Consider the following 12,631-nt stretch of genomic DNA (forward strand, 5'->3'; position numbering starts at 1 on the left):
GATCTGCTGCTCATGTCTTTGTGCCAGGACAGCTTCAGAGGTTTTCTAGAGTTCATGCCAGAGTGGACAAATAGGAGAACCACTCAATACCAGGCAGGTGGTGTTAAAGTTATTGCTGATTGGTGTTTGCATTTACAGTATATCTCCACTGTTTAAAAACAAAACATGATGAGTGGACCAATCAAAATGCTCCAAATTGATGGTGAATAAGCTCTTTTAAAAGTTGTGCATTTTTCCTGCTCCTGTAAAACTGTCATTGTACAGATACAAGGTTTTTTCTTGACAGTGATATTTCCAATAATAACAGTTATTACTGAATTAATTAATTAATTAATGACAGCGCCAATACAAAATAAGAAGTGATGCCAAACCTTTGAACAGTAGTGTTTATGTGTCTAACCAGACTTTAGAAGTACACATAGGGATTCATCAGATCATCCTTTTATTCATCTGAAGTGACTTGAAGGGTCTCCTCCCGTTTCTCAAACTCTGACTTTGCAAAACAGTCATCTGTGGTTTTCTGTGAATTACATTAGTGTTCTCCTCTTATTTGGTGAAGAGTGTTTGGTTAGTTCTGAACAGGGTGAAACATCAGTGAATGTGGTCTGCGAACGAATCAGCCATTCAGTCAAGTGTCTGAACAGACAGAGCCTTTGCAAGCATTACACCCAGCCTCTGAAAAAGGAGAAAGCAAAGTGAGGCAGCAAAGTTTTTCACAACGAATCACATGAAAGTAGTGAAATGCCAATGAAAGCACTGTCCAATCACATCATCCAAAACATGAACAGAAGCAGGAGTGAGACGGGGCGTGATCTGAGTGTTTGAAATAGAGGCTGATGGTATTTTTCTGTACATCAAGTAATCAAGCAAAAAACTTCCTGTTCCCATAAGCAGCTGTTCTTCGAGAGCAGATCACTGAGACCGTGAGCTTGTCTCTCTCACTCTCTCGTTCCCTTTAGGTCTGGCCACTCTTTGGACGTCCCCGCTGGGGTTATTTTAGCAGTTTAGGCACAGCCATGGCGGTCATGGCAGTGATAGATGGGACGGTTATGTCTTTGAAGACTGGTGCGGGGTTGATGGAGACAGAAGGTTTACTCTGGCTCAGAGTCTCAACAATCATCTGCCTCATATCACGAGTGGCATCGCCCCGAACAGCCAGCAAGGCCACAATGTGCTCCTCCCTATCGTGGGTATAGAAAGACAGAAAAGGTGAAAGGAGTTTTAGTCACAAATGTACACACAGATGTTTACTGTTTCCTGGGCACAATCCTGTGTTAACCTGCTTTAGACACTGTTCTGACTGAACACCTTATTATGTCTGTTATTCACCCGTTGAGCTGAAGGTTTAAGATTATGCTTAAGTCCTTTTTCTTCCTTAGTCCATCCACTATGTGCAAAGTGCCAGTTCTACTGGCAGCAAAACAGCCCAATGATGCTACCACCACCATGCTTAACAGTGCAGTTTAACTTTACTTGTTCAAATATTTATCTGGTCAATTAGATCTGACCATAAAACCTTCCACCAGAAGTCTATTTCTTTGTCCATGAAATTGATTGGGCATGAAGGTGTCAATTCTTGGTTAGCAGCCTCTTACATTGGAACTTTCAGGACCAGTGAATTTATAATTTAGGGGCGTGTATGTAGAGTTTTGACCCTTTATATAGTTTTAACCCCATGTTGATTTTAGAGTACCCTAAAAACATTAAAACACCAATGGCAGTTGTATAAACATTTATCCAGCTGTATGGGATATTTTAGGGATGCTGGCTGGCTTTTGATGTAATAATGGAGGAAAGATATGTGCCATTGGGTCAGTAAAAACATCAAATTCAGACTGACCTGATGTCTGGGTATTTGGAGACCAGTGTAGACACCTCCAGATAAAGAAGACTGGGATCGGTCAGCTTGAACACCTCTGCGATTGCAGTGATGGAGCCACACAGCCAGTCCGTGTCCTCTCCCTGATCACAAACAATTACACTTTACTTAAGACATCAATTACTTAAGAGGCAATAGAACTATTTGTTATTGCTATTACTGTTTTGCTGGTGCATTTTGTCAGTTTGCAAACAAAATAAACCATGATACTGCAAAAAAAAAAAAACTTTAATTATTACAGTGTTTATAATACTTGCCATACATCCTAGTGATGTATTAACCGTCTAATAAGCACCATGTATCAAAACAGCACAAATACTAAGATATAACAATAATAATAACAATAATAAAAATAAGAAAATAAGATAAAATATAGAAAATATTGAGGACTGTTTTGTGCAGACATCGATCAAAAGGAACTCACAGCAGAGAGCTTCTTAAAGAGGTAGTTAAACTGCTCAGCCTCTTTTATCATTCTGTCCGCTCCCTCCTTCCTCTCTTCTGCGTTTTTAAATGTGATGCGTTTCTGCATGACGGCCTTCAGGTACTCCACCACAACACGCCGATGAGCTTCAGCCGTCATCTCCTTCACACAAACACAAACAGAGATGCTGCTAAACATTTCAGCGCTGATTCACAAATCTGGATTGGAAAAATTGGACTTCATGGGTTCATTTTCACGCTTTGGGCAAGTGTGAACACAGTAAACACACTCGAATGCTGACCAGAAAACCCACACACTTGAGAAGAGGTGGTCTCAGTCCGGACCAAAACAAACTCCTGAGTGGTTTGTTTATAGTGAGAACGTGATCTGACCTCGATTCAACCCAACTATCTATCAGGTGTACTCTCCGAAGTATTGTCCTGTAAGTGTTCTAAAAATTCTGCAGGTGCGCTTGGATTTTTCCCTGTGTGAAAACCAAGGTCACTATTTGGGGGAACTTTACTGTCATTATACTAACACAGGGTTGTAAAATACAACAAAAACACTGTTAGGCTAAGTTTCCAGTATAGTAATAGATATGGATGTGGGACAGTACACAAACACAAGACAAGGTGCACAGACAATAAGTACAACAGACAATATTTGCAATACAATAAATACAATAATAAATGCACATGTGTTTTAGGTGTGATTGAAAGAAGTCCAGTTTAACATAAAGCAAAGGCAGAGATGGCATTTGTTCATAGCTGTAGTAATTATCTGTAGTATAGTAACCTTTCAATCAACTATTTTACAGATTAGTTTCTCTCCGGTTAGATTTTTTATTTTATTTTGACAACAACAAACTGCATGTCACTGTATACTGCAGCACTTAATGAGATATGAGACACAGAATAAAGATTACAGTCAACCCCTTCCTCTTATGTTCCCTCCTCTTTATGAGGTGTATAAAATATGCTCATCTGAACTGGTGCTGTGACTTGATGTATAGTGTATACTGTATTGCTGTATTTAATAGATCTGTGTTAGGTGTGTAAAACAATGAAAGACTACTAAAAACTATGTACTGCAGCAGATGTAGAAGGTTTATATAGTAAAAAGCAAAATGGGTTAAACTGGCAACTCCAGCATGAAAAATAATAAACAAAAAAGGGCTTATTATAAGTACCCATCATCTACAGTTACAAACAAAAGCTATGTAACGGACACTGAAAACAACACACTGTTGACTGTCGCTGTAAGCTACGTACTTCCCTCTGTTACTGATCAAATATTTATTATACATACCCGATTATAAGGCTTCTTGATCTTAGCAAAGTCATTGAAGTAATCCTCCACTGTTACACAGATAGTGTCCACCGCATGACAGCCCGCCAGCCACTTCCGTGTCAGCAGGTCACTGAGATGATTCTATTCAACAAGCAACACAATCCATTCAGTACAATTTGGGTAAAACTGGTAACCCATAGTCAGCAAACCTGCTCTGAAACATTCCCTACATCTAAATCCAGGAAGACTTCATCTAACAGGAACTGGCAACCCTCCTTGGCCACCTCATTCAGGGTCTTCTCGATTTGAGCATCAGTTTGGGTTGGCTCTGTGGACTGAGAGTACTTCCGTTTCAGACTATTTATGGACTCCCTAAAAACAAAGAAGAACTTCAGCTCATTTAATCAGTTTAGAGTCAATTTAAGTTCAAGAAACTCGAAGTGGCCAAAGCGACTGATCACATGGTGGTAAAACGTCTGCAATGATATTTTAATGAAACTTACTTAAAAGTCTGGCAATTATTGATGATGGCGATCATATACTGAACGTAACACTGCGGAAGCTGCCGGTCTTTCAAGTGCTCATCCTTGTAGCTAATGGCCTCATCCCTGTACCTGAGACACACAAAAAAAGGTATGGATACTGACTGAATTCATTATCACAACATTTTCAAAATATATATCATGGTGTCTGATGATATTTAGGTTTGTACTTGAGGTAGGTACTTGAAATAGCTTGTTTGGATGGAATTGTTTTATTCTGTTCTGTTAAAATTACAAATATTACAGGCATTGTAAACATTAACCACACACAAACCACATTTCAAGAAAGGAAACTTGCTATTTTTTTACAAACAGTGCAGGACCGGTTTGTCAGTTTTTCGTTTTCAAGCATCAACAGCAAGCAATGAAAATCTATTATCTGACATTTTATGAACATAAAATGTAAAGGTCTGCAGAAATCCTGTACAAATGAGATGTGTTTGCAGAAATGATGGGAAATCATCTCGTCTTACCTCACCAGGAATGAGGTCATCTGTTTGAGACAGAGTTTTAGCACCTGCTCTTTAAAACTCTCATTGATCTGAGCTGCCACTTGCAGGTTTTGCTCAAACATCTGAAAAAAAGAGGGTGAATTGATGGTTGAATTGAAAGAGAAAGAGATAAATAGAGAAGTGAAGACTTTGATTCTGACAAAGTCTGACCAAATTTTCTCAACCCCACCACAAGCTGACCGCTGCTATCTGAAAATAGCTCCACATTTCAAATGACAGCAGCTATAAAACTGCTTCAGTAATTTGAATTTACCTAGTAACAAAAAAGACCTGTACACTGGATCTAAAATATTCTAATTCTCATCTAGGGCTGACTTCAGGACCAACACATCACTTATAGCCTCTCCTGTGTTAAAGTTCCAAAGTTAAACATAAGTTCTATGAATAGCATATATGAGATGTTAGAAGTAGGACCTGGTCGAATCAAGCAGGAATACACTCATTCAAGCGCCACAATCCTAGCCGTATGGGGACCACGTACCTGGAAGACGATGGCAGGCAGAGTGGTCTGGTAATAGCCATCTTGATCTGCCTCTGGCTCCGTATCCTTCTGCCAGTCCTTCTTATCTGTTTCCAGAGCTTTCCGCAGCCAGCCAGTGATGTTGGACTTAAGGAAAAAAGAGAATGTTTTGAGTCTGAGCACAGAGTAACAGTTTCAGGGGCATTTACACTGGGACATGGTTTGATACTTCATATTTACAGGACTAATCTAGAGGCATGGCATACTGATCTTTGCATTTACACCTCATTCTTTTCCTGTACTTCCTAGTCCCAATTTAACAGCAAAACAGATAAAAAAAAAAAAAACCTGATCATAGTGGTTGTGGTAAGCAATCGGCTGGACAGTGGTAAGGAGGCTTAATCCCGTGTTCACACCAGCAACGGCGCAATGCGACAAAACGGCCGGTAGTTATTAATTTTCAATGAGAGGTGACACTTTCTGATGACAGGAGGCAGAGCAAAACCTGGCAACGTGAAGCAGCATTACAAAGTTGACCAATTACGTGTGGTTTGGCTAATTGACAGTTCAAATTAGGGTAGACAAGTAAGATTCTCAAGCTTTTACTAAATCTAGTGCAACTCCAACAGCACAGTAGCAGCTGTACAGATATTTGTAGGAATGTCTGTAGGAGTGCGTGACCGGTTGAGGGTTGTGTGTGTGTGTATGTGATCATACTCACAGTAAATGTCTGCATGTATTTGCCAAGCAGAATATCCACCATTTCCTGAGGCAGCAAAGGCTCTAACTGCTTCACATCACACTCGGGATACAGGTCTGGATGGCCCATCATCTCCACACTAGATATAATATAAATTTAGATGGCATGAGCTTATTAATATTCAACTACTTCATAGCAGGCATGCATAAATAAACCTCAATAAAGTCTCAAGCATCTATTCATTCTATATACCACAACAAATACCTTCTGCATGAGAACACAAAGCTGCTTGCTGTTCAATAATACATGTGTATTATCATCATTACAGTTAGCTGCACACTTCGACCTGTACCATATGTTGCTCCCTTTGTAGGTCAAGTAGGTTCAGGCATACTCCTCTTCCTTTCATGCTCTCAAGATCTTTCTATGAATTAGGTCTAAGTACACACTAGGGCTGCTAATGGATAATGCAATATTGGTTTTATAATAATAATAATAATAATAATATGCAATAAGCTCTCATTTTATTGCATGCTAAAAGCATCCAAATATTGAGTTTCAAACATTACAGATGGATTTCTGAGGACATCTGGACAAAATCATTATCTCCAACAAAAATTCAGAGCAGTCTTGAGCCACGTCCCTTCACTAAAGGTTTACTAAAGTGTTTAGATATGCATACAGTCTCAAAAATAAAGATGCTGCAAGAGGTTCCTTGCCAGCCACTCAGAGCCCAAAAGCTCAAATTTAACTCTAATTACACTCTCAGCTCAATAATTCTTCTATGACAGTGGTTGCCAAGCCTGTTCTGGAGAATCCCCTATCCTAAGCATTTTAGTGGCTTCCTGCTCCAACCCACTTACCTTTGCTTCAGGAAGGGTTTGTGAACTAGCTGGTTAGCTGGATCAGGTGTGTTGGGAGCAGGGTAAACACTAAAGTGTGAAGGGCACAGGGTCCTCCAGGACCAGTATAGAAAAGCACTGCTCTTTGGCATCACTAAAAGAACCTTTTGTAGCATGCTTATTTTTAACAGTGTACTGTAAGAGTCATATAAATGATATTTTGTCCATATCATAAGGCTGCTTTACTACACGAGTCACCTTTGTGCTGGTGCTACCAAATCATGTGATGTCAATGCTCTTTCACGGGACTAACCGAGCTCCAGCTCCTGCCGTTCCACAGAAACTGCTCTGTGAAGTTGCACCTATCGTGACTGGGAGGTGGCTCACAGTTTAAATATTGACTTAATTGCTGTTCGTGACAGTTGGTCTTTTTTGCAGCGTCCAGGCAGGGATTTCGTGCCTGGGTGATGTTAACGCAGAGGAAGCAGTTAATAGATCGTATCATTATACATCACACTAATGTTATTCTTAGCTTGTGCTTTAGTTTAGAGGCCAGGATCAGGGTGTGGGGGATTCACTGAAGTCGGAAATATGATAAATATAGTATAATGGGATAATGTAATCTGGCTGGGGAGATATTCTAATAGTGTTGCACATGAACAGATCTCAGATTTCTACACATTTGCACCATGTAAGGTCAGCTCTCAAGCAGAGGTTTTTAACAAAACAGCAACAGTGTAACTTCAGGTGATCTAGACACTGTTACAAATGAATCACAGCTGTACAAAGTAATTGGGACTGTAGTTGTAGTGGAGTTGATACACATATAAGATGTAATAAGATAAGGGTGATTGTATTTCTGTGCACTGCTGCTTTTGCTGTTACAACTATTGAGATACACTGAAGTGAAGTCGGTGTTGGGTTGAAAATAAAGGCGAAATGAGAGGCCGGTTCTGCTGTGTTTGGACTTGTGGCCAGCTATCTAGGCAGGCCAAACACCACAGCACAGACCGTGATCCAGCTCAAATCAGACCAGTTTAGAGGATAAAGCCTCATATCTGAGAGCACAGACTCGAGGGAATGGTTTTAAGAGTGTTTACAGCTGTTTCTTTAGTCAAACTCAGCGTTGCTAAACTCTCAACTACGGTGGGCTTGTTTTTTCCCCACCTGTCTTCACCAATCAGTGTGCACTCACAGCGCCCCTGCTCTGTGGCTCTCTTCAATGCACATGGGGGAATGAGCTTATTTGGTCATAGGATGGGCAATATGACAACATTTTAACGTATTATGATAAATTTAGTTATTGTGATACACAATATACTTTTCTAAGAATATCAAGGATATTTGTCTGCTATAATATCTTTAAATAATTGTGATATTATATTTTTTCCCCATATCGCCCAGCCCTATTTGGTCACGTACTTGACAGACACAGAACAGAAATTTGACATGCTGTCCGCATTTTAAGATACCGTAAACATTTTTAAATATACAGTACTATCTTTATGTAGCCCAAGCCTAGTTATGTGACAGTTTTAACTTACGATAAAACATTCATGACAAGAAATAACAAGTGCATATTTTACCCAGTAAATGAAAATAATAATTAAATTGTGTAACAGTGCTGTGTTGTTAATATATTACATGTAGCAAAGTGATTTAGATAAACACTACATTTTATGGTTAGGCTTTGGTGGAAAGTAACATAGCAGTATTTTTGTAATGTTGTTAGGCACTGTACTTTTACATCATTGAATTTTTAATATAGTATTTAACTGAGCAGTTTTACCATTAATAAACTGCAGTTATAAACATATCTTGTAGCATTTGTGTGTTGTTGTTTTTTTATTGTGTCCATATTTAAAATGAGAGCTTATCTTCAAAGTTAGTTAATGCTTAGGATGTCTAGTGACTAAGTTCTGACTGACTGAGTGGCAGTGAATGTTGCACAAAGCTCTTTCCTAACACTCAATTTCTCAATTATGAGGCATAATCTGACTAACTGAGATTGACTAACCTCTGGTAAGTGTTAAGGACCCAAGTGAGCAGAGACACAATCTCATTAGCCTCCAGTTCCTCTGCAGCTAGCTCCTGAATTCGTGCCGACAATGCCCGGTGGTAGAGGTCGAACAACACCTGGAAGGTGTTGTAGTGTGGAGGGAAGCACTGCACCATCAGGTTCTTCACCACAACCAGGTCGTCCAGAACATACTTTCGCGTGATCTCCAGCAGGCGTACCAGCCACATCTTGTCCGAGTCCCGCGTCTCAGACTGGGCGCTCTCGATACGGGCACTGACTGTGCCCTCCAGAACTTGATTCATACGGCTCTTCCAGCCTTTGGGTCGGCCCGGCGGGATGAAGCCCGTCTGCTTCTTGCGGTCCAGCATGCGTCGGTCGACCTTCTCCTCGCGTTCGATGATGCGCACCACGGACACTAGCATGGTGGGGTCGCGGCGCACCGTGACCAAGGCCCGCTGCAGCACCATCCATAGCTGCTTAGCTAGTTCATCAGAGAGGCCCTGCACCTGGCCGAAGTAGGCACGGATCAGGTTCATGTCGTGCGTGTTCTTGCTGTCCATGCGGTACTGCTCGTACATCAAGTCGTCGCGGGAGGACTCCAGATCGATCAGCCTGCGGTGGGCCTGCAGGAGCTCGCCCTGCTCGATCAGATCATGGGTCTCGTGCACAATCTCTGGCACTGTTAAGTGAGAGAGAATTAACATACAGACTTTTACTCTGACCTGCCCTTGATCTACATGCTCCTGCTCAAGAGAAGACAAGGCAGCCTAACAGAGCTTAACCAGAGCTTGCTCTTACCTGAGAAGATGTTCTTGAGATTTTCCACTGCGGAGGCCAGCTGACTGTGCTGGACCACAGCATCCTTAACATCCTTCAGGTTCTCTATGGTGTTGATGCTCTGCCTCCAGTCCTTGCTGACATCTGCCAACGAGTTCTGAATGTCCTTCACATCACACAAGGCGTTGTGTAGTTGAGTGAGGCCTGTACGTACTCCGTCCAACTGGGACTGGATGGCGGCCTGAAGGAGAAAGGGAAAGATATCATCAGCATGTGCTTCAACATGCTGTAACAATGCCTGTAAATAACACCACCACTAGTGTATACTAACTGTGGTACCTCCATAGTAACAATCAATTCCCTGAATGCCTGTGAATTTTATTGTGTTAATTAATTAATTTATTTTAATTTTGTTTGTTTCATTTTTCCCTTTTTCACCTGTTCGTGGCACCCCCTAACACTAGTAATGCTCCTGACACTAGGAGGGTAAGCACTTAACTGCCGCCAATGCGAAATCACCAGTAAGCCGACATGTTTGGATCCCCAGCTCCACCGCACCAGCAAACAGACTCCTGCGCTGGCCAATACTGCTTAACAATGATGGGCAGAGAGAGCGCAGCCAATTGTGCTCTCTCTGACTCTGGACGCTGATGGCAAAGAGGCATGGCTCGGGATTCGAACTTCTGAGCCCCGTACCACAGATGTAGCGCTGTTAATTAATTAGTTTGTTTTCGCCACATCTACAGTGTAAATACAGTAAAGGCTTTCAGAGTAGTTCATATAGAACAAAGGCACTGAGAAATATCCTTACTTTAAGCCTGGCTTCCACAGATGCTTTCTTCCGAGCCTCTCTTCGTCTGTACTGCTCAACTTTGTCCAGCTGATCTGACCGCTGGAGCATCCCTGCCACCCTCTGCACTGCTGTGGCAACGGCCTCTCTATTTGTCTCCTCCATGACGGCAACCTGCACACACTGTAAAAGTAAAAAAAATTAAGAAATAAACAGATTCTCAGTTGAACAAAACCAATGAATTACTCCATGTAATGACAAGCAATTTTACTGGTTTTACTTAAAGCAAATAAATTCTTTCAAATCAACACTGCCCTAGTCCACTTCCTATCTGACAGTGAATGAAAACACTACAGGTACAGGAATGACGGATCTGCTGTGTGACAGGCTTCACAACACTGAGTGAGCCAGCATGACTCGGTCAGCCCTGTAGGTTGTCAAATTCAATAACAGTTATAAACTGTTTAACATTTTAACTTTCAATGAGGGTCCATGTTAAAGTCTTACCCCCAGTGTAAAAATGTCTTAATGGACCATTTCTACATTAAACTAGACTACATTAAATAAGCAACACTGAGACAGTGGGCACACAGCGGGGAACTAGTTAACGGTATAACATAGGGCTGGGCAATATGGTAAAAATATTGTATTGCAATATCTAAAGACATTTGCACGATATACGATATTCATCACGATATATGCGAGTTTGTTTAACCAATTAAACCAGTCTAATTACACTGTCTGTAATGAAATGTGCAGTTGATCAGTGTTCTTTAAGCACTGAGCATATCATACTGTGCATCACGATACCATCAAATACTGTCATACTGCTCAGCTCTAGCATTTCTGTCAGAAATATCCACCACTAAAAGACTTAATGTCTAAAGTTTTACACGTAAATAAACCCATTTTTAACAACAAAAAAAGTAAAAAAGGTAAAGGTGCATGTATTTGTCACTGTACAGCAAAATGTGTCCTCCACATTTAACCCATAGTAGTAGTAGTGAACACACACACACACACACACACACACACACACACACACACACACACACACACACTAGTGAACTAGGAGCAGTGAGTACACACACACACACCCAGAGCAGGTGGGCAGCCAGCGCCCGGGGAGCAGAGAGGGTAAAGGGCCTTGCTCAAGGGCCCAACAGTGGCAGCTTGCCGAGCCCGGGAATCGAACCCACAACCCTGTTATCAATAGCCTGGAGCTCTAACCGCTGAGCCACCACTGCCCCACTATCTATTTGGCTTTGGTGTCGGATCTTGTGGTGTCGGATCTTGTGGTGTAGGATCTTGTGGTGTCGGATCCTGTGGTGTCGGATCCTGTGGTGTAGGATCCTGTGGTGTAAGATCCTGTGGTGTCGGATCCTGTGGTGTCGGATCCTGTGGTGTCGGATCTTGTGGTGTCGGATCCTGTGGTGTGGGATCCTGTGGTGTGGGATTCTGTGGTGTAGGATCTTGTGGTGTCGGATCCTGTGGTGTCGGATCTTGTGGTGTCGGATCCTGTGGTGTCGGATCTTGTGGTGTAGGATCCTGTGGTGTAGGATCTTGTGGTGTCGGATCTTGTGGTGTCGGATCCTGTGGTGTCGGATCTTGTGGTGTAGGATCCTGTGGTGTAGGATCTTGTGGTGTCGGATCTTGTGGTGTAGGATCCTGTGGTGTTGGATCTTGTGGTGTCGGATCCTGTGGTGCTGCTCCACTCTGTTGGTAATGACTTTATGGAGATTACAGAGGTGAATGACCACTGGGTGCACCTTCACTAATGAGAAGCAGTGTCCGCATAGTTTTGGACATCTGGGCCCGGTTAAAGTGACAGGCGCTCCATTACCGAACCACATTAGAGAAAATAATTATTTAGCAAACAAAACAATAAATACTTTAGATCCTTAATACTGATGTTTTAGTAGTATTAGTAGTTTTGACGTGTCACACACATTTCACATTCAGGTCGAGCTCCATTATTCAACGTTTTACGAAAATTACTTCATATTAGTAGCAATATATCCAACATATTTTACATTCCTGGAAAAAAGCAATACCCAACCCCCTTTTCTGCACCTTTAAGGGGCAGATTTTAAGAGATTTCGAGCTGGAAAGAGCTGGAAAGAGCTGCACCCACTAACCAAAACAAACTGGACGGGGCTAGGCTAAGGAAGCTAGCTAGCTAGGCTAACATTAGCGTCAGCGAAAACGGCTCTGACATCCATTTCTTTACGCATTCGCTGATTATTTGAGGTGAAAAGGTCGTGTAAAGTGATTTACCCAGGCACTGCTAGTGTTCCTAAAGACTCTGCGTCGCTCTTTTCTGCATGAATGTCATATTATTGTTATTAGCGTTGTTTTTCTCACTGCAGCGCTGAGGCTTCCTGGTCGCTGCGCC

General features: G+C 41.8%; 1 protein-coding gene across 1 annotated transcript; it reads right to left on the reverse strand.

The window, feature by feature from the left end:
- Window positions 1-372: 372 nt before the first annotated feature.
- On the reverse strand, window positions 373-12,631 carry exoc3 (exocyst complex component 3). Its single transcript, XM_072669203.1, has 13 exons — window positions 12,514-12,631; window positions 10,258-10,419; window positions 9,468-9,687; window positions 8,667-9,348; window positions 5,829-5,946; window positions 5,129-5,254; window positions 4,609-4,709; window positions 4,097-4,207; window positions 3,824-3,965; window positions 3,612-3,734; window positions 2,304-2,465; window positions 1,841-1,962; window positions 373-1,181 (listed from the first exon to the last, which is right to left on the reverse strand). The coding sequence occupies exons 2-13, from the start codon at window positions 10,399-10,401 to the stop codon at window positions 992-994; spliced, it is 2,241 nt and encodes a 746-aa protein (XP_072525304.1). The 5' UTR covers window positions 10,402-10,419; window positions 12,514-12,631; the 3' UTR covers window positions 373-991.

Source organism: Salminus brasiliensis, chromosome 23 (genome assembly GCF_030463535.1).
Source record: "Salminus brasiliensis chromosome 23, fSalBra1.hap2, whole genome shotgun sequence".
In the NCBI taxonomy this organism is placed as follows: Eukaryota; Metazoa; Chordata; class Actinopteri; order Characiformes; family Bryconidae; genus Salminus; species Salminus brasiliensis.